This window comes from Chelon labrosus, assembly GCF_963514085.1.
Source record: "Chelon labrosus genome assembly, chromosome: 1".
Classification (NCBI taxonomy): domain Eukaryota; kingdom Metazoa; phylum Chordata; class Actinopteri; order Mugiliformes; family Mugilidae; genus Chelon; species Chelon labrosus.
Genome location: NC_140337.1, coordinates 30930531 through 30954944, shown reverse-complemented (window position 1 = coordinate 30954944; position 24414 = coordinate 30930531). Strand labels below are relative to the sequence as shown.

The 24414-nt window shown below is 42.5% G+C and overlaps 2 protein-coding genes across 2 annotated transcripts; both read right to left on the bottom strand.

Moving 5' to 3' along the window:
• Positions 1–8173: 8173 nt before the first annotated feature.
• On the bottom strand, positions 8174–9499 carry LOC311492497 (Fc receptor-like protein 1; the record flags this gene model as incomplete). The annotated part of the gene is made up of 5 exons (XM_084550788.1): positions 8174–8382; positions 8572–8622; positions 8702–8947; positions 9030–9287; positions 9466–9499. The coding sequence occupies 5 exons, from the start codon at positions 9497–9499 to the stop codon at positions 8174–8176; spliced, it is 798 nt and encodes a 265-aa protein (XP_084406914.1).
• Positions 9500–23059: 13560 nt separating this feature from the next.
• LOC311492486 (Fc receptor-like protein 1) lies at positions 23060–24379 on the bottom strand (the record flags this gene model as incomplete). The annotated part of the gene is made up of 5 exons (XM_084550778.1): positions 23060–23253; positions 23443–23511; positions 23581–23826; positions 23909–24166; positions 24346–24379. The coding sequence occupies 5 exons, from the start codon at positions 24377–24379 to the stop codon at positions 23060–23062; spliced, it is 801 nt and encodes a 266-aa protein (XP_084406904.1).
• Positions 24380–24414: the final 35 nt, after the last annotated feature.

The window sequence follows — 24414 nt, the reverse complement described above, 5'->3', positions numbered from 1 at the left end:
ATTTCAGGCAGGGTGGGACAGTGGACTGCTGTAGAGGTCTTAGTTGCCGGACCTCCATGCGGTGCTCCTCACTTTTAGCAGCTGCTGGACCCCCCTGTGTCATTCAGTGCTTCTAGTTGGGGTAGACCCGGATGCGTTTGTCCACTGTGACAGTGTCTATGCAATTATTTATTCATTGATTGATTGATTGATTTTTGTTTGGAGTTTTATTAGCTTTTTTTGTTTTATTACTTTCTAGGACACAGTTGTCTTCTGTAATCTACGAGAAAACGTATCATACAAAATCTCAGGTAAAATTCAGGCTTAATGTTGCCTCCAGGGGTGAAAGGATATTTTATTGTCATTATCACAGCCGCGTCCTGTATAGTTTTGATTTAAAGATGTCCTGTTGTCATCTTCCCAACCCCGTTATGTCACAGCGATGGGATCTTCAGTACTGAAGATGGTCCAGTGAGGAGCGACGCTGCATCTGGACGCAGGAGACGTGGGTTCGAATCCCTCGAGGTACGCAAAAACACACCTAACTAAACTAAAACCTTCAAACAAACAAAAATCGAACCGCAAACGAACTAAAACCGCTCTTTCGCGCTCGCGTTCTCGTCGATTTCAACTGCCATCGATTTGTGACTTCTCTCATCTCGGGAACAACACCAGGTAAGTCCAGCTAGCTAACTTCTTCTTCTTTTTTTTTTTTTTATTGATAAAGAAAAACAAGCAAAATATGGGTATTGTGTTGTGTGGGTGGGAGAAGAAAAAAATATTCAAATAAATAAGTAAATAAAGAAATTGCAATACCAGTAAACAAAGAGAGGGTGACAAGAAATCAGTGCTTCCTGTTACATTATGTTTTGCTTAATTACAATAAGATAAGTAATATTTTCAATGATAAGAATTATAGAAAGTTTAGTATAGCAGTGTTAAAGGATAGTGTTTTTTTATCCCAAAAGAAATGAAACATAACTGACAGAACCTTTACCTATTGAGACAGTTTTGCTCAAAGAGGGAGGAGAATATGAAAAAAAAAAAAAAAAAGAATAAATCAATAAATAACACGTAAAAGAAATAACAACAAACGGCTCAGCAGTGGCGGTTCTACATTGAATTACGCCTCGGGCGAGACCCCCTCTGTGGTTCCGAGGTCCCTTTCCCAGTCTTTTATGGTTGGCGGGAGGTTATTGTCTATGTGTATTAGGTGTTTGTATATTTTTGAAAATGTTTTCTTTTGGGTTGATAGTAATTTTATTTGATTAAGCAATGGGCGTATTTGCAAAGTGTTGTTTATTATATTCATTTTCTCTTTTAGACAGCATTTTAGTTGTGAATATTGTAAAAAAAAAATGTTTTTACCAATGTTATAATGTTGTTTTAGTATGTCATGAGGTATGAGTGTGTTGTGATCAAATATATGCTCCAAATGTGTTATTCGTGCTGCTATCCATGACTGAAAACATAAGGGCTTGTTTGTAATTTGAAAATCCGGATTGTGCCACAATGGAGTGAGTTTACTGGGGGATATGGGATGTCCTAAGATTTGGTTGGATTTCCAGCAAGCTGTCAGAGTCACTACTATATATGGGTTTTTGAAACAGTTGTGTTTTTTGACTGATTGCGTAAGAAAGGGGAGATCTGATATTGATATTTCTTGACAGTCGTATTGTTCTATGTCTACCCAGGGTTGCTGTGATAGCTGTGGATATTGTAACCATTTGGATATATATTGTAGGCGATTTGATAGGTGATATAGTTTGAAATTTGGGGCAGCCAGTGCTCCATAGTCTCTTGGTTTCTGCAGAGTGGAAAGTTTGATTAGTGTTTTTTTGTGTTTCCAGTAGAATTTATTTATGACAGAGTCTATTGCATTAAACCACTGAGATATAAGCTGGACTGGGGTCATTTCAAAAAGATAGTTTATTTTAGGTAAAATGGACATTTTTACTGCTGCTATTCTTCCAATTAGTGAAATGGGTAGATTGACAGTTTGGTGGAAACGTTGATGCCAAGATTCCTGATGTTACCGGTTACTGTCAAGGGGAGCTTTCTAGTCACAGCATTCCAGCCTTCCTGACAGATTGGAAGGATTTTAGATTTTCACCAGCTTATAGCATAATCAGAGATTCTTGAGAATGACGATATAATGTTTCTAGCTTTGAGAGGGGAAGTTATGGGGTCTGTTATATACAATAGGATGTCATCTGCAGGAAAACTGATTTTGTGGTGGGAAGGGTGTGTTTGTAGTCCTGTAATGTCTGTGGCTTGACGAATGGCAGCTGCAAGAGGTTCAACGAAAATAGCCAATAGTAGCGGAGAGAGTTGTCATCTGCCCAACCCCCTTATGTCACAGCGATGGGATCATCCGTACTGAAGATGGTCCAGTGAGGAGCGACGCTGCATCTGGAGAATGCAGCGTCGTTGCAGGAGACGTTGGTTCGAATCCCTTGGGGTACGCAAAAACAGTATCTTGCATATTATTTTTTTGCAGTAGTGAGGATTGTTACGGATCAGTTTTTCAAAGCTCTTGATGACCACTGGGGTGAGTGCCACTGGGCGGTAGCCGTTGAGGCTAAAAATGTGATGTTTCTTGGGCAGGGGGACTATAGTTGAGGATTTCAGGCAGGGTGGGACAGTGGACTGCTGTAGAGGTCTTAGTTGCCGGACCTCCATGCGGTGTTCCTCACTTTTAGCAGCTGCTGGACCCCCCTGTGTCATTCAGTGCTTCTGGTTGGGGTAGACCCGGATGCGTTTGTCCACTGTGACAGTGTCTATGCAATTATTTATTTATTGATTGATTGATTGATTGATTTTTTTTTGGAGTTTTATTAGCTTTTTTTGTTTTATGACTTTCCAGGACACAGTTGTCTTCTGTAATCTACGAGAAAACGTATCATACAAAATCTCAGGTAAAATTCAGGCTTAATGTTGCCTCCAGGGGTGAAAGGATATTTTATTGTCATTATCACAGCCGCGTCCTGTATAGTCTTGATTTAAAGATGTCCTGTTGTCATCTTCCCAACCCCCTTACGTCACAGCGATGGGATCATCAGTACTGAAGATGTTCCAGTGAGGAGCGACGCTGCATCTGGACGCAGGAGACGTGGGTTCGAATCCCTCGAGGTACGCAAAAACACACCTAACAAAAAACTAAACCAACAAACAAAACTAAACCAAAACCTTCAAATAAACAAAAATTAAAACCAGCTGAAGTTATCGAGCTTGAAGAAAGCTAGCTACCGTCTTTATTATTATTGACAAAGAAAAACAAGCAAAATACTTACAGGACAAGGACAAAACAGTGAAGGTGGGGGTATTCGGGGGTTAGGGGGTTGGGAGAGAGAGAGAGAGATATGAGTAAATATATGCCGAAATGCGGATACAGAGAGTTATTTACGGTTGGTGTTTGCGAGATGCTTGAGATGCTTTCATGATTTTTATTTCTAATATTCAGTTTTGCAATGAATTATTTGTTATAGAAGTCACGGTGTGGTGTAGGAGTCACGGAACAGTTGACCTTCGAAGTATAGTTTGTCTACTACAAGGGTTGCCCATTCACCCTTCTGTCTGTGCTGTTTTCATATTGGATATAGAATTTTCCGTGGTTCGTTTATTTCCTCGGGGAATTGATCGTTCATGCCGTACGGAGTTCCTTTCACCTCCCTCCCTTTGCTCTTCACGAAATCCTTCTGTTTATAATGTTCAAATTTTGCAATGATGGGGCGAGGAGGAGTTCCTATGCGGGTTTCTAGACAATGTAATGGAAGTTTCAGCGCTGAGCTCAGTTTTTGAGGAGTGTCTCAGGGTTGTCAGTTGTGTTCTCGGGGATTCCAGAAAAGATGAGGTTGTCTCGCATACTGCACGTTTGAATGTCAAGGATAGTGTTTTATTTTCTTTCTAAATTGTGTTCATCTGAGACGTGAGTAGTTTCTACAGAGGTTTGGAGTTGTGCGTTGTCTCTTTGGAGTTCGCCTATTTGGTGGTGACTGAACTCGAGACTGGATCTTAGGTCTTTTATTTCTTGGTGTAGTGTGCCCATATCCAGTTTTCTGTTTATTGATTGGAGAACACTGACCTGTATGTCGGTGGTGTTTAGGTCGTCCATGTCCATAGAAGAGTCCTTTTTTTTCCTTTGGCCGGGTTGGGAGTTTGGTGGTCCGGGTGATTGTTGTCTTCCTCCATAGCGAAGTAGTATTGGTCGATAAAATCCTCCAGGTCCTCCACTCTAAATAGGGTGCAGTAATTGTGCTTCTCAAAAAATTTGCATCTCGTAACGACTTGGACTTTTTGTTGTTGTTGTTGTTGTTTGAGAGTTTTCTGTCATTTTTTTATTGAAAATATTCAGTCTGATCTAGCTGTTGGCCGGCACCATGTTGAATGCAGATCTCGTCTCCGTGGTCTCGTGATCTCAGTGCATCTCCGGCTACCAGTGCTACAATAAGTCTATGCAGTTTTTATTGCAGCACAGAACACTGTCTGTGAACACCTCCAGGTCCTGGTGTTCAAAGACCCCCAGGTTGGTCCTTTCAAAGCAGTCCTGCAGCTGCTGGGAGATACCCTCTGGCCATGTGGTCTTTGTGATGGCTGGGGCAGTTTTCCTGAGAGGGGCATAGGCGGGGATTAGCAGCAAGGACAAGTGGTCGGACTGACCCAGGTGTGGTAGTGGTCTGGCCCTGTAACCCAGTTTGATGTTAGTACACCTTGTCCAAGGTGCTTTTTCCCTTGTAGCACACTTCACATGCTGATGGAATTTGAGGAGTGCTGCCTTAAGTCCACATGATTAAAATCCTCTGATATTATATTCACAGCATCACGATACATGCTCTGCTTGTTGGTAATGCTTGCCCGCAGAAGACAAAAAAAAAAAGCAGTGTGCGTGTAAGGGGCAAATGGGGCAGACTGCTGGCTGGGCTAAAGGCTAACACTGGGAGACCACCGATCCCATCCCTGTTCCTGTCCAATGTCCGCTCCCTGGACAATATGATGGACCTAGTTTGACTGAAGCTGGGGGTTCCCGAGAGATGAGGAACTGTGCGGTGCTTTGTCTGACGGAAACCTGGCTGAACGACAACATGCCAGACCAAGCTTTCCAGATCGACGGCCGGCTTCTCTTCCGTGCGGACCACAACCAGCTGTCGGGGAAAGCCCGCGGGGCCGGATTATGCTGTACTGTGATGAACAGCCACTGCTCCGAGGCGATAGAGCACACTATGTGCCTCATGAGTTTACGGTGGTGTTTATTATGGCTGTTTACATTCCGCCGGATGGTAATGCTAACGATGTGCTAAAGGAGCTCCACAACAACATCAGCTCGCTCCAGAACAAGCACCCGGAGGCTTTTTACGTGATTGCGGGGGATTTCAACCACGTAAACCTGACAGACACACTGCCTAAGTTCCATCAGCATGTCACCATACCGACACAGGGAAAGAACATGCTGGACCGTGTTTACACCAACGTGTTTATAATCCCCCCCCCCCATCACCAGACCCAGGGGCTGTGCACACCAGCTCACAGAGGTGCTGACCTCCCTCCAACAGGCAGCGGTCCCCACCTGCCTGAAGACCGCCATGATCATCCCCATTCCAAAAACGTTCACAGTGACAAGCCTGAATGACTATCAACCAGTAGCCCTCACCCCGATAGTCTTGAAGTGCTTTGAGAGACTGGTCATGGCCCACATCAAGGACCAGATCGACGTCACTGTGGACCTGCACCAGTATGCATACAATCCACAGAGGATGGCATATCTTCTGTGGTCCACACGGCCCTCACCCACTTAGAGAACAAGGACTCTTATGTTCGCCTACTGTTTGTGGATTTCATCAGCCTTTAACACCATCATACCACAGACCTTGGTACATAAACTAAAAACACTTGGAGTGGTCTCCTGCTACAGGTACCTGAGCGTCCTCATCAGTGACGACCTCACCTGGAGCACCAACACTTCCTGCCTGATTAGGAAGGCACACCAGCGCCTCTGTTTTCTCAGGAGGTTGAGGCGCGCCAGACTTGGGATCTCAGCCCTGACATCATTCTACAGGTGTGTGGTGGAGAGCGTCCTGTGCTCCTGCATCACTGTGTGGGACGGCAGCTGCTCTGCGGCAGAGAAGAAAGCTCTGCAGAGGGTGGTGATAGCTGCACAGAAGACTGTGGGACACAGTCTATCCACCCACATGGACATTTACACCTCCAGATGCAGGAAAAGGGCCACCTGCATCAGGAAAGACCCCACCCACCCCACACACACACTGTTTGTCCCTCTCCCCTCAGGCAGGAGGCTACGGAGCATCTGCACAGACTGCAGTTGGTTTTGCACTTGTCACTTTAACTCCATTTGCACACTACCTCAGTGGTACAGGACTGAATATCACTGGTCATTCATTGCAGTTAATTTTTAGTGTTGACACTTTTTTTACCGCCTATATTTATACACACCTTGCTATATTGTACAATACTTAGATAGATAATTTTATTCTGTATCCTATATTTATACTTTTTTTTACTTACGGCTTGAATCGGGACCAGAGAAACCAATTTCGTTCCTTCCCATGTACCAACTTGTGTTGTAATGACAATAACAAAGAATCCTTGAATCCTTGAATCTAGTTTAAAATGACACGGTTGTGTATGTCTCACCGCGGTGAATTGTTTTCGTTATTGTGTCGTGATTTCCTGTTTTATTTTGAAAGTACTATATATATTATTTTGTTTGTTACTTTGTTAAAGACTTTTTTTCTAACTGCCTCTGCGACTGAGTCCTCCCTTTTGTCCAGGCTTGTCAGTGTATAAGTCAAACTAAATGACATTATGACTTTTAGTGAGTTGTTTGCACGAGAAACACAGACAACTTGTATTGAACAAAGACATGTACCTAAATAGTGTTAGATATAAAAGAGTTATGGGAAGAAACAGAACAGGACGGAAAGAAGTTTTCTTCTCCTTTCTGTCCTGTTCAGATACGGGGTTATTTACTGCTTCGCTTCAGCTTGCTCATTAGATAAGATGCACCACACTCATATTTCACCTTGAAGATACCAGTTAGGGCCGGCCTCGGCCACACATAGAAAACCACTGATACACGAAAGGCCGCGCTCCTCCTATTATACTCGGGTGGAGCCCAGATAGAATAAAACCTGTGTGTACACTTAGTTGGGGGCTTCTCTTCTCCTACCCTTAAGGTGGTTAAGTTGAAGTCTCAGCGCTGACTCTGTACCTATTCTCTGCGTGTCAAATAAATTGTTGATTGGACAGAAGTTGTCGGGTGATCTATTCACAGTTGAACTAACCTTTCCAATAGGTATAAAGAACTTGGGCTGAAGGAGAGGAAAATATTCCTCCTCCCATAAACTTCAGTAAAACAAAGTTTACTAAAGACAATTTCTTGTATGTATTATATTTATGCAAATACATAAATATGTAGACATTTGACATAATAGCAGTTTATAAATCAAAAGATTTTTTGCCAAGAGTGCGTGACAACTGAAATGCTTTGCCTAAATATAATAACATGTTCAGAAGTATCTCTGCAGTAATGGAGACTTGTCAGACTTCCAACTTCACTCTAGAATCATCTATAAAAGCTTCTTCTGAAATAAAAGGGTTAAATAAATAAAGAATATCATAATTTTGATTTTCTCTTACATCCTTTCTAGTGACATCTGTCGTAACCTCACTTCTGCCTTACTCTCTCATCTGCTGTGTACCATTTAGGTTAAAACATATTTTTTTTAGAAATACTCAATAATAAGATATTGAGAAGAAAATGAAAAACCATCACATTAAAGAACAGCATGTTAATGCATTTTTAAGTTTATTTTTCTTTAGATTTTACAAAATTGCTAACAGCAGAAGACACCAAATGGTGCTGACACACTTTCAGAGCTCACACGTTTCTACAAACCAGCATCAATTAATAGAAGCGTTCAGACACTGTGCTTATTTTAAACACCATGTGTCAGAGTTATGGCCAGTGCAAAAGGTTTAAAAACCACATTTGCAGACACGTTAGACAAGTTTCTCTGCAAGACGCTCATTTCCTCATCCAGTTACAGCGTCTAACCCTGTGTCTAGAAGCATAGAAAGCAGCTTGATAGCAGCGTGCGAAGTTCTAGATAATATGTGAGAGCAGACTTGATAAAATATTAACTTAATGATCTCAGCGACTAAGCTAGCTTTTATTCTCCTATTGGTTGTCATCCAGGCCATCTTTTTCTTCAATATAACAGAAAGCTTTCTCTTCTGTTGGAGATGAGTCATGTTTTATAACTCTGACTATCACACAGTGAAGACATCCGAGCAGCAGCAGCAGCAGCAGAGCCACCATGATGATGGTGAACACGGTCCTTAGGATGGGGTAAATGTGACAGCCGTGATCTGAGGAAGGACGATGTTCTGTGAGAGTTTCTGAAGAGAGAAAAGAAATTTTGAGACAGAAAGTGGTTGTGACTAAATAGAAGTGAAAGAAGCAAAGAGCAATCCATTTATCTTTCAAAAGGCCTTGCATCCAACAGGACATTTTCCCTAGTTATTTGTGTTGTGATTTCACAATTAGACAGTGTAATTCAGACTAAGTCTTCTTACCATTACACTTGCAGGAGGAGGTAAGACTCGGTGTAGCTGACGATGAGAAAGGTAAAAAAAAAAAAAAAACAGTAACAGGAACAAAGATCACATGGCTACACTTTGTTCATATTAAATTTAAGTGTCTCACCTCCAACAGACAGCCAGCTCTGTGGTGATTCTCCAACTCCAGAGATGTGACATTTGTAGAATCCTTGATCAAGCATGGAGACTGTTTTGAGTCTCAGATTTCCTGTGGAGCTTCTCCACTTGTGGACTCCATCTTTATACAAATCAGCTTCGATGTTGGAGGATGATATTTTGGTTCTGCAGCTCAGAGTCACATCTTCTCCCTCCATCACAGGACGAACAGGACTCTCCAGGATCACAGAACCAGCTGAAGAACACGATCGTATTTAATTTATCTTGAAATCACGTTGAGATAATCACAAAATATCACTGCCTCACTGCAAACATACAAGTGACATTGATGTTGATGATGTTTCTTCTCTCTCCTCCTTCCTCACACCAGTACTTTCCAGTGTCACCTCCATAAACATTTTTAATGGTGCAGTTAGGTCCTCTTGATGTTCTGTTATTAGTAGTGCAACACAAGGGCTTCCCTCCAATCAACTTATCTTCAACATCACAGTAAAAGACTCCGTCACAGTAAAAAGTGACTGACTCATATTCAAAGAACTGCAGTCTGTTTGGAGAGATACGAAGAAAAGCTGCATCTGAGACAAAGAAAAACAGAGAAATTCAGTGTAGACATTTACTCCTGTGAACTGCTGGACGACGTCTTCAACATTTAAAAGTAGAAAAGTAATAGAGGAACTCCTGTGATGATTAAACACACCAATCTCAAGATATTTTGCCTCTTTTCTACAACTGCCCAACAAAACATCTACTCACCAACTTCCTGGTCCTGTGCACACAGCAAGATCATCACAGTCACTGAAGACGTAAAGAAGATAGATGAATCAATAGAAGTTTTGTCGTCTCCTACAGCTGCTCACAATGTTCAGCATATTTACTATTAAATGTCGTAGCTGGTGAAGAATTATACTTGAGTCAAAAGTGTTAAATTTAGGTTCACTCACTAAATAACCTTCAAAGACTTTCACATGCATGAGTTTTTTAATTGTAAATAAAGTCTTTATCATCAAGTTTTGATCTGGAAAGGAGCCAGTACTCACACAATGTGATGTAGAAAGCTCTGAGCTCCATGTTGTCTTGCCGCTGACTGACTGAAGATCAGCCTGAAGTGTAAAATCAAAAGTGGGCTCTTCCTGTGTAGCAGATTTCTGAGAAGCAGAGGTGGTGAATATAGCCTAAACATCAGTGGGCGGTGCTACGAGCGATGGCAGAGCGAATCTGCGCTCAGTGTAAATTTGACGTTTCCTGTCCTACATGTTGGTTTGTGGTTTATTAGCATTCTAACATATACTTATTGGCACAAACTCTAAAGTACAGCTGAGACTGAGAGGAAAGTCATCTTAAAAACAGTGCACACATTTAACTGGAGTCCCTAGAGTGCCGGAGGTGAAACTCTCCTAAAAAGACAAAATTTAAAATGTCTTCTAGATTAGTTAGTAGAAAATGCCATGATAGCAATGATATCATTCTGAACTCATTCAGCAACCCCTTGACTCGAAGTGAGTAAACCAAGGGTTTATAGCAAAATACCACAAAGCACACATATTCTAGAAAGGTTCTAGTAAAATTAGAACCAGACCGACTCTGCATTTAGATATTTGGATGAAACCAAAGTTTTTATCTCTTAAAAGTGAATCTGGCAACAAAATATTACTAATACCCACTACAGGAGGCAATGTACACAGATCTAGATAATTCAACTTTTGGTCAAATTAGGTAGGTAGGTAGGTATGTAGGTAGGTATCTTGGTAGGTAGGTAGGTAGGTTGTGAGAAACAGGAACTGTGTGTCTGACCTGCTCACCAGCAGCATGGGTGTCCCCCAGGGGACTGTCCTGGCCCCCTTTCTTTTCACCCTCTACACAGCAGACTTCAGACAAAACACTGACAGCTGTGAACTGTGGACGTTCTCTGACGTCTCTGTGATTGTCGGCCTCATCAGAGATGATGACAACGTAGACTACAGAGGACTGACGGAGAACTTTGTGGACTGGTGTCAGTGAAACCACCTCCTGATCAACGCGGGGAAAACCAAGGAGATGGTGGTGGATTTTCACAGACGCCATTCTGCTTGTTATGTCCAAGGCTAATCTCTCTAAGTTTTCTCTTATCTCTCTAAGTTTTCAGGTGATCAGAGGGTCCTCCTCATCGTTTCCCTCCTGATCTCTGGCACCTGTTTGGAGGCCTTTAAGAGTTCTGGGTAGCTCCACCCACACTCTCTCTCACACTGCAGCTTGGGCCTGCTGCAATACCACCAGCTTCCATCTTTTGTCTTCATTGTGTAGGATAGTCTACACTTTTTAAATGTCTCGTTAGGGCACCACCTCCTGTTATCGTAGGAAGAACACGGTTTAAATCAATTTATCAGTCTCAGTTAAATAATTTGCATATCTGAAGGAGTGAATCCTTTTCTACAATTTGTACCATTCATTCTCTGCCGTAAAACAACATCACAAACAACTTCTTAAGTGTGAACAAATATTTATTTAATGAAGTGACAACTATGAATAAATGAGGGACTAATAGAATATAGGAGTGTAATCAAATAAAATGAGTAAGATAAGGTATGAAATAGTTAATTTATGAAGCGATGGTGAGAGATGGAGATAGTTTAAAGTTGAATCTAACGGGAATGGATTTGATACCTAGTCGAATCAATCTTCTCTAAAATATGTTAATAGGGAGTTTCAAAGTAGTGACACCAACTCTTTGTCTTAAGTGGTAGGAACGATTCAGCCTACTTTTCTGTAGAGTCTTTTCGGCACGATGATGGTGGAGCATCAGTGTGACGAGGTGGTGACGAAACGGCACAGCTGATGCAGGTCTCTCTTGGACCGGTAGATGGGACTTGTTGCTTGATCTGCAACTCCAACACCCAGCGTCTTGAGAGTGTTGTAGGTGTTCAGCCAAAGACAGTAGATGACACTTTGCAATGTCTTTGTGTTTGAAGAAGGAAGCCGGATCGTCACGTCTTTTCAGTGTCGTTGCTATGGCAACAGCTTCTTGGTTTCTTGATCCGTCGAAGAGATTGGGTCTTTCTCTGATATCCCAGCTGACTACCCTGGCTAACTTATAAACGATGATGATTAGTACTTCGGTTCGTAGAGTATAAAAATGAATAAAACTAGAAAAATATTTAAGTCACTATAAAAATTGTACGTCGGGAAAAACGTCTGACGAGAAACAAACTGAGCTTGAAATTGGCTTCGGGACAATATTCAAGTTGTTCTTAAAACAAAATTACTAAGTATGAACGTGACTAAGTACGTAAAGAAGAAGACTAAAATAAAAGTGACACGGAAAATGGAAAGAAGTAAAGTTAAAAGTACGAAGAAAGAAAGTGCATAAAAGTCCGGAGAAAAGCGGAGAAGAGGGAGCGTCCCTCTGGTTTTATGTGTTAATTATTCAGGGTGTGTTTGGATCGGGTTTCCAAAGTCTTCGTGCGGAAAGAGAAGAGAACACCTACTTCTTTGTCTTGAGATGTCTTATTGCCTGATCTTCATAACCTACTTTATATTATTTAATTTAACCATTCCATCACTCATCATGGCTCGTTAGCGATGTTCTTGCCTATGCAGCAACAGTCAACATTACAACATGACAAGATGACATATCTGAATGGCAAAATCAAAATAACTCAAAAGCATCAGTAAATTAATAAGTTCTCTTTACAGTGACATTTTGCTAATAATAAAAGGTTGGGGTTTCTACAATAACAATTCCAATAGTTATGATTTCAACCTATAGCTACTATTAGTATAATAACATATCTAAGGTTCTACAGGCTTTATCAATTTTACATTTTATATTCAGCACATAGTTTACAATACCTCTGTTCATGTTATTACCCTGCCAATAAACCAATAAAATTTAATTACAATAAATAAAGATAACCACCACCAATTCGAAGCCCCCCCCCCCCCCCCCCCCCCTTCCTGTCTGGCCACTTGGTCTCTCCCGGAACGTTTATCACCATGCTCCTGCCACCGGGGGAATGTTTTTGGCAGCGCACCCTGGAGCAGACTTTTGACCGAACAGGTAAGTGTTAACACAAACAACTTTACATAAATATACAGCACTCACTTACCCCTTTAAGCCACGATATTGCACCACACATTTACCCGTACCTCTGCACATGCTTCACGTATTGTTACCATTCAATCATACAGTTTTGTCGGAGCTCAACTTGCCTCTCCTCTCTCGTAGGCGGAGCCGAGTGCCCAGTGCCGCACCTGCCCGAGGACATTCAATCACCTGCGGTCACGAGGTCTAATATATAACTCATTAAATATTCAATAAATAGAGTCATTTAAAATATCTGTATAAAACTGTGCAAATACGCAATGTGCAAAATGTACTGTGCAAATCTTGGCAAATAAAGTGTCATCGTGACTAAAGTGCAAAGTGCCGTTAGTAAAGTATATTAAAAGTTGCTGTGCAAAAGAATATAATTACCCCCCTGTGCAATGTTTCCCAGTAACGAACTGCGCTTCGTTACAAGGTTATTACAATTTCGATAGTCATATTATCAAACTTAGGCTCTTTTTAGAGAGGAGAATGCAGATCAGCGTCTGGGTCTGGGGAAAGAAAATTATTTACGACCTGTTTATCTGTGTTTTACTCCCTGGTCACTCTCGGAGGGGGAAAGAAGAAGGTGTTTGATATGTTTGCATGTGTGTGTCTCTGAAAAGGAAGAATTAATGAACCACAAACTTAAAACATAATGAAAATAACATTAAGGCTTCTTGATTTTGTCCATACGAAGCCAAGAGGTGAGTCCCCTTTAATTCCTAGGATCATGTTGATGTTCTTTCGATTCAGAACTAATTAGTCCAGAAACAAGAGTGGGACATTCCACAAAAGTGTAAATCTGTCTTTTTTGGCTCCGATGACGTCCTCAGCATCAGGGAGATCTGATAGCATGGGTCTGTTCAGTGTTTGGACATGGCACCTTTATTGCTAAGGTGTAAAAGGTTGATCTGTTAGAAGATTTCTTCTGCAAAACCACTTTGTAAATTTAAATTCAAGAGAGGGGTAGAATAGAGAGGATGACACGACCCCCTGCAATTGCTATCCTTGGTTTTGACTTTTGGCTACAATAAAAGTTACTTTGGCTGCATTGGCTGTCCTTTGTTATCTGTGTTGCTTCTCAAGAGCCGGGGTCGTAACATATTGGGGGCTCGTCCTGGATCAGTTCACTCCTGATGAGTGTTTTTCTTGCATTTTCCTAAATGTAATATTGTGAGTGGTGTGCTGCAGCATTGTGGCTGGGGGCTGCTTTGTTTGTCCTCCTGGTGAGTATGTGGTGAGTATAGTGTCTGAGTGTTGTTGAGGTTTCAGTGATCTGGTTAGGTAGGGAGTGTGCCAGCGGGACTGAGTAATCAGTTTCTCCATCGGTTCATTCATTTATTTTTTTGCCTTTTTTGTTTTTGAGGTAATCCTGGGTGGAGACATATTCTCTGGTGGGGGCAAGTGTTCAGGTTCCTGGCCATTTGGCTATGGTTCACTGATTTTCTGCTTTTAAAGACGCCTCGAGCCCGGACGCCTCAGAAGATATTTAGGTTTGAGTGGAGGTTAACCTGACTTTATGTAGGCTAGTTTTCCCTGAGATAGTTGCCTTTGGTTTTGATTGCTAGCAGGTGCCATTTGTTTAATGGTATTTGTTTGAGTAATATTCGGTGCTACATAAGTAGCTTGATAGGTTATTTCTAGGCCTACATATTTGTGACTATGACTTTGGTGGTCATTAGAGAGAGCATTTGTGATTTGGCTGTTTTTGTGTGGGACACTGAGTAGTGCTGTGTGCACTGTATATATTGGTTGGCGCAAGGTGCAGTTAACCAGTGTAAATGTGAAGATGTTATCCAGGATGGCAACGCTTGATAATTTCATTAGTGCACCTTTAGAGGAGCTGCTTGAGCAGTTTACTAAAGATCAGCTCCTAAAACAAGGGATTATAACATCTTATCCTGTGTATTACTGAATGCTATATCTAGCCTAGGCTAGTGACTGTTGCGAATAGTGCAGCTGACAACTAGGGAAAGACCTAGTGACAGCATGGAAAGACAGCTGACAGGAGGGAACAGTCCCCACCGGGGCTACAGTGGGTTAGCAGCTCATTGTGGCAGTAGCCCAGGCTTTAATAAGCCATGGGCTACACCCTAACTTGCTACAAGTACGATTAACGATAAAATACCCCTAGAGTCAGCGAGAGCAGGGGCGGAAGATGACTCAGTTTGGACTGACACAGCTTTTGACCCAGGAATGAATTTGACACCGACTAGGCAAGGCACGTTACTGGAAGCTACTAGTTCAGATGGAGATGGAAAGAAGCAGCAGGTTTGTGTGTGTGGCTGGCAAAAGATAACAACAGTAAAGGGCCTCAGAATCCACCAAGGGAGGAAAAAGTGTTTGGCAGAGGGAACACAGGGACCCCGCATTGATAGCTACTTCTTAAGAAGTGCATTAAGTCAGTCGGTTGAAGTCCAGCGACAGGAGTTAACCCACAGTTCGCAGGACATCAGCACCCCTAATGTTGAGGCAGGTGCAAGCACTGAGGCAGACAGAGAGGCCAGCCAGCCAAAAAGGGAGAAAATTAGCGGTCAGAAAGCAAGGATCAAATGGCCAGGTGCATCAGATATTAGGCAGTGGGAGGACATCAATAGCGATTTGGTTAGTGTACTAGGTAGACTTAAAGGGACGGCGGAGAGTAAGTTGGAGAAAATGGGAGATCTTATTTATGGTTATGGTAAGGACAGATTTGGTGTGGCTGAGAAACAGAAGAAGCAAGAGGGACAGGTGGTTAGATCGAGGCGTCAGCAAGAGATCGATAGGCTCGTACAAGAGAGGAGACTCCTTAAGAGGCAGTGGAGGAAAGCTACAGTTGAAGAGAAGGAAGGTATTGATTGTTTACAGGCAGATGATAGGAAGCGATTGGCAGCATTAAGAAGGGCGGAGAACATTAGGAAAAATAGGAAAAGGAAAGAGCGAGCTAGATTAGCATTTTATAAGGACCCATTTAGGTTTGTGAAGTCACTATTTAGTAAGGAAAAGAATGGTAGCCTCACGGTACCAAAAGAGAAGCTTGAGGAGTACTTGCATAAAGATACGGACAGGTTTAGAAAGTTGGCACTACCCTCTGATATTCCACCTATTGGTGAAATAGTTAGCCAGTGTGATGACAGCCCACTAAGGTGGAAAGAGGTTCAAGAAGTGGTAAGACGTGTAAGAGCCTCGTCAGCCCCGGGACCTAATGGGGTCCCCTACCGGCTGTATAAGAGTGCACCAGATGTGCTGAGGTTCCTGTGGAAATTGATGAAAGCAGTATGGAAGAAACAGGTTATTCCCAAGGCATGGCGCAGGGCAGGGGGGATTTTTATTCCCAAAGAGAGGGACTCATTGGAAATAAGCCAGTTTAGACCAATTAGTCTGCTTAATGTTGAGGGGAAGATTTTCTTCAGTTTTGTGGCACAGAGGTTGTCCAGTTACTTGGTGAAAAACAGACTAGTTGATACGTCGGTGCAAAAGGCTGGGATCCCCGGCTTCTCTGGATGCTTAGAGCACACCAGTATGATTTGGCACCAAATTCAGTTAGCAAAGCAAGAGAAGAGAGACCTGCATGTTGTATTCTTAGACCTGGCTAATGCTTTTGGGTCAGTGCCACATAGTTTGTTATGGGAAGAATTTGACTTCTTTAGAGTTCCAGGTAGTATAAAAAACTTAGTCAAAGCCTACTTTTTAGACATTCAACTCTGCTTTACCACAGCAGAGTACTCCACAGCATGGCAGCAGCTGGAGGTAGGCATTATGGCAGGGTGTACAATCTCTCCACTAGCCTTTACAATGGCAATGGAGGTCATTATTAGGGCTTCCAAATGGGTGGTAGGTGGAGAAAGGCTGCAAGGAGGGCTTCGCCTCCCCCCAATCAGGGCCTACATGGACGACATGACGACAGCAACGTCAACTGCTCCTTGTACCAGAAGATTGCTGGATAAGCTAAATAGCAACCTGCAGTGGGCTAGGATGAAAGTGAAGCCTATTAAATCTCGGAGTATTTCTATTGTTAAAGGAAAGGTAGTAGATAAGAAGTTTGTTATAAATGATGAGGTAGTTCCCACAGTGCTGGAAAAGCCAGTGAAGAGCTTGGGAAGATGGAATGATGCAAGTCTTAGTGATAAGGCGCAGTTTGAAGGGTTGAGGCAGGAAATGATTCAAGGCATTTCAAGCATAGACCGGTCAGGGCTACCAGGGGAGTTAAAATTGTGGTGTTGGCAATTTGATTTACTGCCTCGGCTAATGTGGCCGCTGACGGTGTATGAGGTTGCCCTTTCAAAGGTAGAAAAGTTAGAAAGAATGATCAATTCATTTATCAGAAAGTGGCTTGGTGTCCCACGCTGCTTAAGTGACACAGCCTTGTATGGGAAAGGCATTCTGGAGCTCCCAGTTACCAGCTTAACTGAGGAGTTTAAGTGTGCTAAAGTTAGACTGGAAATGACTCTTACTCAGTCAAAGGATCTAGTGGTTAGGAGTGTAGCGCCTACTGTTAAGACAGGGAGGAAGTGGAAGGCAAAAGAGGCAGTGCAGCAAGCACAGGCAGCTCTTAAACATAGGGATATCATAGGTCATGTACGGCAAGGGCGTGGAGGCCTAGGGCTGTGTGCAGGGAAACCTCTGTGGAGCAAGGCATCAGCAGTAGAAAGGAGAAAGATGGTAGTGGAAGAAGTACAGAAGCAAGAGGAAGCAGTTAGATGCTCAAAGGCAGTGTCGCAGGCTAAGCAGGGTCAGTGGGTGAACTGGGAGAGTGTGGAGAAAAGGAAGTTGAAGTGGAGAGAGCTTTGGAGCATGGAGGCTAGCAGGGTTAGATTTATGTTAGGGGCTACTTATGATGTGCTGCCAACTCCCCAGAACCTAAACCAGTGGGTAGGTGACGATAATGCCTGTCCACTGTGCACTTGTGTCTGCACGCTTAGACATATTCTGACAGGTTGTAAGGTTAGTCTTTCCCAAGGACGTTATACCTGGCGTCACAATCAGGTACTGAAATGTTTAGCAGCTGAAAATGAGGAAAAACGGGTGAATTTAAATTCCATGGCTGTTAACAGAGAGAATAAATGTATTAAGTTTGTACGGGAGGGAGAAAAGGCTAGACTATCAGGCATCAGGCATAACACGGGGCAGCTAAGAGTAGGAGGAGCCTGGCAGATGAGAGCAGATTTAAATGGACAACTGGTTATTCCAGCTGAGATAGTTAGCACTCGACTACGGCCAGATCTGCTGTTGTGGTCTGAGCCAGAGAAAGTAGTGTATTTCATAGAGCTGACTGTCCCGTGGGAAGATAGAGTTGAGGAGGCTAATGAGCGAAAAAGAGCTAAGTATGCAGAGTTAGCAGCAGATGCAGAGCAGAATGGATGGAAGGCTTATGTCCGCCCGGTAGAAATGGGTTGCCGTGGATTTGTGGCAAAGTCGGTGATTGCTCTGCTGAGTGAGCTGGGCATACGGGGAAGGAGCCAGAGGACTGCGGTTAGCAACATGTCCCGGGCAGCAGAGAGAGCGAGCGACTGGTTATGGGTGCGCAGGAAGCATGCTAGCTGGGGAACTAGCTAAGGTAAGGAAGGCCGCATGTAGGCCTCGATTTGTTTGTTACGTGATTTGTTTGTTACGTGTCTTCGGCCCGCAGCAACGGGGCGAATCACGGTAGATTTGCTTGTTTGTTACGTGGTTCAGTCTGCATCAACGGGGCGAATCATGGTAGATTTGTTTGTTTGGCTCGTGGTTCAGTCCGCATCAACGGGGCGAATCATGGTAGATTTGTTTGTTTGTTACGTGGTTATTAGTTTCTATATTAGCTGTTGATAGACATCGAATGGTGAGGGAAACAGGGTTGTGCAGTGGCGGTGTGGAGGGGGGTGACTCCAGGACGCTGGAAGTCACTGTTAAGCCTTCTCGAGGTGTCGTGGGCATAACTTAACGAAACATCGGTGAAGGGAGGTGCCCACTTGAAAACCCCAATGACATGCTGCATACTGCTGTTGTTTTCTTGTTACGTGGTAGCTATGGTTAGCTGCTGAGCGGGCCATACAAGCCAGCAGCGTTTAGTTAGTTTATGTTTTACAATGTCTGAACTATGCTGCTCAATGGGCTTACAAGCCAGCAGCTTTTACTTAGTTTATGTAGATTATAGGTTAATTGTCATATTATATGACCATAGGTTTGGTAGGGTCTCTTAGCTGAACAGGGCCTCTAAATGTGTTTTGCCTGGGATTTTGGCACAAGGGATTATAACATCTTATCCTGTGTATTACTGAAAGCTCCTAAAACTCGCCAGCCACTATGAGTTTGAGATTGCTAGTAATGAGAGGCATCTGAAAGAGAGCATTAAAGAGGCTCTTAAGGCTATGTTGATTGAGAAAGGTGTTAGGAGACAATGCCTCTTCTAAAGCCTGTGCCTCTGTCAGTTTCTCAAGAAACTGTTTCAGAACCTCCTCAAACAGATGATGCTCTTGAGTTGAGGCTTAAGTTGGAGTTGGCCATACAAGAATTGCAACTGCAAGATAAGCAAGAGGAGTGGTTACTAAAAGAGAAGCGAATGCACTTAGAGCATGAATGTCTCCTTAAAGAACAGGAGCTTAAACATGCTGCTTTGTTTAACTTATTTATCTTGACCCATAAGACTGTCTTTGACAGGCAGGGCGAGCAAAAGGGGAGAGCTTTGTTCCATAGACCTCATTTTGTTTTTAAAGCCTGCGTAGACTTACGCCTCCTTTGCTGGTAAACCAGCTGTTGGGGGCATTTCGTCAGAGAAGGCTTGCTTCTATTGTAAGAAACCTGGCCATCTCATTGACCAATTGTCCTGTCTTGTGTAGGAAAAAAAAGTCTAAGTCTGTAGCTTTAATAAAACTGTAAAAGCTTCTACTGTAACCTCAGTTATGGAGCATAAAACTCAAAAGAGTTAGCTGGCTCTTCGGTTTTTCTTATGGATGGTTTTGTTTCCTTTGATTCTGACCCTTCAAACAGGCGGCCTGTTAAGATCTGGAGAGACTCTGGAGCTTTTCAGTCTTTGATCCTCAAGGACGTCCTCCAGTTTACAGATGAGTCTGCTTTGGGCTCTAACATCCTTGTCGAGGGGTTTGGAGGGGGTTATCTGTCCTGTCCTTTACACACCCTTAATCTTCAAACAGTTATGGTCTCAGGAGAGGTAGTGGTAGCCATTTGTCCATATCTCCCAATTGAAGGTGTGTCCTTTATCCTAGGGAATGACTTGGCTGGGGGTAAAGTACTTGCTGCCCTGAATTAGTTTCATCCCCTGTAGCTATCAAAAGCTCAGAGAGCTTGAGAAGAAATTTCCAGACACTTTCCCAGTATGTGTTACTACACGTGCCATGTTCAGGAAAGACCAAGGCAAAAAGTCTGATCCTGACATTGCCCTTTCGGACACCTTCCTGGTAAAGCTTGAGACCCCAGGATTTGGTAAAGTGTTCCCCTCTCGAGAAGAACTTAAGCTTGAACAGGGGAAGGATGCAACTCTGTCTAACTTTTTTGGAGAGGCTATTTCTGAGGATGAACTTACAGCTGTCTCATGTGGGTATTTTGTGAATGATGGAGTGTTGATGAGAAAGTGGACATCTCCTAAAATGTCTTGTCAGGATGATTGGAGCTGTGTGTTTCAAGTTGTTGTTCCAAGTGCTTACCGTCCTGACATCTTGCATCTGGCCCATGATCATTGTCTTGCGGGGCATATGGGATTTAGGAAGACTTTGGACCGTGTGTTGAGGCATTTTTTTTTTGGCCTGGTGTGAAAAAATGATGCTGCCCAGTACTGTAGAACATGTCATGTGTGCCAAACTGTTGGTAAACCTAATCAGAAAATACCTCCTGCACCTTTACACCCCATTCCGGCTATCGGGGGACCTTTCGAGCATATATTACAAGGAAGACAAAAAGAAGAGAAGAAAAGAAAGAAGAGAAAAAAAATTAAAAAATGGCAAAGTGTGAATTTGGACAGGCCACAATAACATATTTGGGAAAAATGGTTGGTCGTGGAAAGTTTTGTTCTATTGAAGCCAAAGTGGAGGCCATTGTGAACTTTGGTGTGCCCGGTTTGAGGCGTGACTTGAAACGTTTCCTTGGCATGGCAGGTTATTACAGGAGTTTTTGCAAGAATTTTGCGAGTTGCGGCCCCTTTGACTAACTTGCTTAGCCCTAAAGTTCCATTTGTTTGCACTGATATGTGTCAGTTTGCCTTTGAGAGCCTGAAAGCGCTGTTGGCTAATAGTCCTGTTCTTGTTGCACCTTATTTTAGCAGGCCTTTTAAACTAGCGGTTGATGCAAGTGATGCTGGTGTTGGAGGTGTTCTCTCTCCTGTTTCTTACTTTTCAAGAAAATTTAACTTGCATCTAAAACACTATTCTACTATAGAGAAAGATGGCATTAGCCATTATTCTAGCCCTGGATCATTTTGGTGTTTATGTTTTCTCCAGCCAGACCCTAGTGGCCTGCACCGATCATAACCCTTTGCTTTTTCTCAACAGGATGAAAAACTCCGACCATCAGCTAATGCGATGGAGTTTAGTCTTGCATGGGTTTAATCTGGACATCCAACATGTGCGCGAGAAGGATACTGTTCTTGCAGATGTCCTTTCAAGTTCGTGAGTGTTTATCTTAAGCGACAATTTGGGCAATAATACTTCAGTTAAAATGGACATTGAGCAAGTGGAGTCTTTTAAGTACCTGGGTGTTCACCTTAACACCGAACTGGAAGGGACTCACCACACTGACGCACTCTACAGGAAGCGACAGAGCAGGCTCTACCTTCTGAGGCGACTGAGGTCTTTTGGAGTGAAAGAGGCACTCTTGAAGACCTTCTATGACTCTGTAGTGGCATCAGCCATCCTGTATGGAGTGGTCTGTTGGAACAGTGGCATCACAGAGAGGGGGAGGGAGAAGCTGGATAAGATCATCAGGAAGTCCAGCTCTGTCCTGGGCTGCTCTCTGGACTTGGTGAGTGAGGTGAGTGACAGGAGAGTCCTGGCTAAACTGTCCTCCATGCTGGACAATGAGTCCCACCCCCTGCATGGTGACCTGACAGAACTGAGGAGCAGCCTCAGTAACAGACTGCTTCACCCTCTATGTGTGAAGGAAAGATACAGATACTCTTTCCTTCCTGCTGCTGTTAGGCTTCACAACCAACACTCTTAATATGTGCAATAGTATTACACCACAAGGTGTAAAAACTTCAAAACACCAGTTTCACATCAGTCTGTGCAATTATTATTTTTTTTTAATTATTCTTTTCTATTTCATTATTTATCTTTTATACGCAACTCTTTTTGCCTTTTCTGTACGCTGTTGCAAACTGCAATTTCCCCATTGTGGGACAAATAAAGGTTTTTCTTATTCTTATTCGCATTCTTATGCACAGTGAAATGTATTTTTATACCTGCAGCCAGTAGAACAATTGCAGATAACTCACAAGGCAAACAATAGTGTAAATGTAAAACTGACAAAATAACTGTAAAATAACATTAAAATACAGACTGTAAACTTGAAATGCAAACTTAGAGGGGGTAGCACGTATATATACATATCTGCAGTATTTGGAAATGGCTATGTGACTAAAGTGCAGTGGTGCAGAGGTATTAAGTCCAGTTTAAGGCTCAGAGTTGAGCAGATGAAAACTATTTCTTGTTTATATCATATTTATGCAAATTATTTTGTTTGCACAAACTCTTCGTAATAAGTCAAAAAGCAGCATTTGACATAATAGTGAAGAGTGTGTAAAAACTGAAATGCTTTACATAAATATAATAACATGTGTTCATAAGTGTCTTTGTAGTAATGGAGACATGTCAGACTTCTGTCTTCAATCCAGACTCATCTATAAAAGCTTCTTCTGAAATAAAAGGGTCAAATTGATGAAGAATATAATGATATTAATTGAAAAACCACCACATTAAACAACAGCATGTTAATGGATTTCTCAGTTTAATTTGCTTCAGATTTTACAAAATTGCAAACAGCAGAAGACACCAAATGGTGCTCACACACTGTCAGAGCTCACAGGTGTCTACAAAGCAGCATCAATTAATAGAAGCGCTCAGACGCTGTGCTTATTTTAAACACCGTATGTCAGAGTTATGGCCAGTGCGAAAGGTTTAAAAACCACATTTGCAGACACGTTAGACAAGTTTCTCAGCAAGACGCTCATTTCCTTATCCAGTTACAGCATCTAACCCTGTGTCTAGAAGCATAGAAAGCAGCTTGATAGCAGCGGGCTTAATTCTAGACAAAATGTGAGAGTAGCCTTGATGAAATATTAACTCCAAAATATCAGCGACTAAGCTAGCTTTTATTCTCCTATTGGTTGTCATCCAGGCCTTTAATATAACAGAAAGCTCTCTCTTCTGTTGGAGATGAGTCATGTTTTATAGCTCTGACTATCACACAGTGAAGACATCCGAGCAACAGCAGCAGCGCCACCATGATGATGGTGAACACAGTCCTTAGGATGGGGTAAATGTGATAGCCGTGATCTGAGGAGGGACGATGTTCTGTGGGAGTTTCTGAAAAGAGAAAAGACATTATGAGACAGAAAGTGGTTGTGACTAAATAGAAGTGAAAGAAGCAAAAAAGCAATACATTTATCTCTCAAAAGGCCTTGCATCCAACAGGAAGGTTCCCACGTTATTTATTTAGTGATTTACCAATTAGACAGTGTAGTTCAGATTAAGTCTTCTTACCATTACACTTGCAGGAGGAGGTAAGACTCGTCTGTTCGTGAAAATATGGTGTAGTTGAAGACAGGAAAGCTAAAAAAAAAACAGTACCAGGAACTAAGATCACATGTATACACTTCATTCATCTTAAAAGTGAATCACCTCCAACAGCCAGCCAGCTCTGTGGTGATTCTCCAACTCCAGAGATGTGACATTTGTAGAATCCTTGATCATGCATGGAGACTGTTTTGAGTCTCAGATTTCCTGTGGAGCCTCTCCACTTGCGGACTCCATTTTTATAGAAATCAGCTGCGATGTTGGAGGAAGATATCTTGGTTCTGCAGCTCAAAGTCGCATCTTCTCCCTCCATCACAGGATGAGCAGGACTCTCCAGGATTACAGAACCAGCTGAAGAACACGATCATATTTAATTTATCTTGAAATCACATTGAGATAATCACAAAATATCACTGCCTCACTGCAAACATACAAGTGACATTGATGTTGATGATGTTTCTTCTCTCTCCTCCTTCCTCACACCAGTACTTTCCAGAATCATCTCGATAAAGAGTTTTAATGGTGCAGTTAGGTCCTCTTGATGTTCTGTCATTAGTGGTGCAACACGAGGGCATCTCCCCAGTCGATTTATGTTCAATATCACAGTAAAAGACTTCCTCACAGTAGAAAGTGACCGACTCATATTCAAAGAACTGCAGTCTGTCTGGAGAGATACGAAGAAAAGCTGCATCTGAGACAAAGAAAAACAGAGAGATTCAGTTTAGACATTTACTCCTGTGAACTGCTGGACGACGTCTACAACATTTAAAAGTAGAAAAGTAATAGAAGAACTCCTGTGATGATTAAACACACCAATCTCAAGATATTTTTGCCTCTTTTCTACAACTGCTCAACAAAACATCTACTCACCAACTTCCTGGTCCTGTGCACACAGCAGGATCATCACAGTCACTGAAGATGCAAAGAAAATAGACAAAT